Here is a 1,725-nt window from a genome sequence, read left to right on the forward strand (position 1 = left end):
AGCTGGGCGGCGCCTGCTACTTGCGACGGGGCGCGGGTCCTCAGCCGAGGTCCACTGCGTAGAACCCCCAGCAATGTGTCATCGCCACCTCCACGAACATTGATATGAACAAAGTAGAAAGCCCGAAGCACCTTACCGGTGCTTCCTTCAAGGAAAGCTGCGGAAGCCCCGGCACCAGGGAGGTGAGGCCTTCGACACAGAGGAGACGTGCCACATTGCAGAGCAGCGCGAGGTTGACCAGAAAGCCGTGGACTCGCAGGTGTCAGCAGACATCGAAGCCGCTCCCCCACTCCAGGGCTGCCTGCGACCGTGCTCGCCCTTACGAATGCAGTTTACCCTCCGTTATCCTCACGAATGGTGTTCGCAAGTTTTTGCCAAGAACCTAACTAAATAACTGATTATAAGAAAAAAAAGAGAGAGAGAGAGAAATTAATTAATTAATTAATTAATTAATTCCTGGCAACCAGCAGTTAGCGTAATGGCTACGTCACTGGACTCCCATGTAGTCGACCGTGGTTCAAGTCCCGGACCCGGTGGTTTAAACTCACGCCGGGTGCGTGTGCGTGCATGCCCAAGATCCCGAGAGGAGAATGGAGGAGAAGGGATTGCGGCGTGGCCATCCCCCCTGGGGGGTGATTTCTCGCTTTCTGTCTCTCTGTCTGTCTGTCCGGCGAGCGCATACGCCCTAGAGCAAAAAACCCTCCAAAAAAGAAAGAAAGGCAGACAGAAAGCTCGAAGTCCCTGCAGGAACACAGGGCGCTGAGCCTTCCTAGAGCTGCGTCTCTGACTCTGTGTGCTAGAACCTCGGAGACCGTTGGCTTCTAGCGTTTTTAGGTACCAGCACCCCCTCCCCGCTAGAGCAGTTTGTAATGTCACCTTCGGATCCGACCCTCGTGTCCCGAGGAATGTCCCTGTCCTGGGAGAAAGGCGAGTCCCTGTTTGGGCTTCCTTTGCGCGCCCGCCCCGCTGTTCTCAGAATTCCGTGGCCGGCCAGTTCGTGGCGTGGTCTCCGCTCCAGGCTGCAGCAGGATCCCGGTTGCATCCTCTTCCCTGTGGGGTGTCTGCTTGGAGTGACCCGTGGGGATCGTGCTCCGAGCCCCTCCGAACTGTCTGCTGCTGTCCCCAGCTGCCATTACCCGGCCCCTCACTCCCGGTCCTTTCAGATCAACGGCGTGTCCAGCGAGAACCTGTCGCTGAGTGACACGCGGCGGCTGATCGAGGAGTCGGACGGGCAGCTGACCCTGCTGGTGCTGAGAGACCGCGGGCAGTTCCTGGTGAACATCCCGCCCGCCGTCAGCGACAGCGACAGCTCCGTCCTGGAGGGTGAGGGGCGGAGGCGGCTCTGGAGGGCGGGAGGGCAGCCGGCACCCGGGAGGCCAAGCGGGAGTCCGAGGGTCAGAGAGTGACCGGGACTTGCCCGAGGCCACACAGCAAAGCTTCATCTTTAAAAAGCTGATTAATTTATGTCTTCTGCGAGCGAGAGAGACAGAGATGGAAACGGAGAGAGATGGCACCCCAGGAGTGTCCCTGCACTGGACCCACCCCTGCCGCAGCCAGCCGGGATCAGGGACCCCGATGCCCCGACGCGCCCGGACCCGGGGCCTTCCCACATGGGCTCGGCAGCGAGGGCCCTGTGTTACTGCTGTCCACCGCGTGGCCCGAGCCACGTCTGGGTCTGGGGTCGGTGCTTCGGGCCCCGCGGCTCCCGAGGCCGGGCGGGGGCGC

General features: G+C 60.8%; 1 protein-coding gene across 1 annotated transcript in view; it reads left to right on the plus strand.

Moving 5' to 3' along the window:
* Positions 1–1,725, plus strand: part of TJP3 (tight junction protein 3) — a gene marked incomplete in the record, with an annotated part of 30,958 nt that overhangs the window by 15,661 nt on the left and 13,572 nt on the right. The window contains 1 exon segment of the mRNA XM_014585542.2: positions 1,164–1,323. Coding sequence (XP_014441028.1) covers positions 1,164–1,323 — 160 coding nt within the window.

This window comes from Tupaia chinensis, unplaced genomic scaffold, assembly GCF_000334495.1.
Source record: "Tupaia chinensis unplaced genomic scaffold, TupChi_1.0 Scaffold149964_2, whole genome shotgun sequence".
NCBI classification, from domain to species: Eukaryota; Metazoa; Chordata; class Mammalia; order Scandentia; family Tupaiidae; genus Tupaia; species Tupaia belangeri.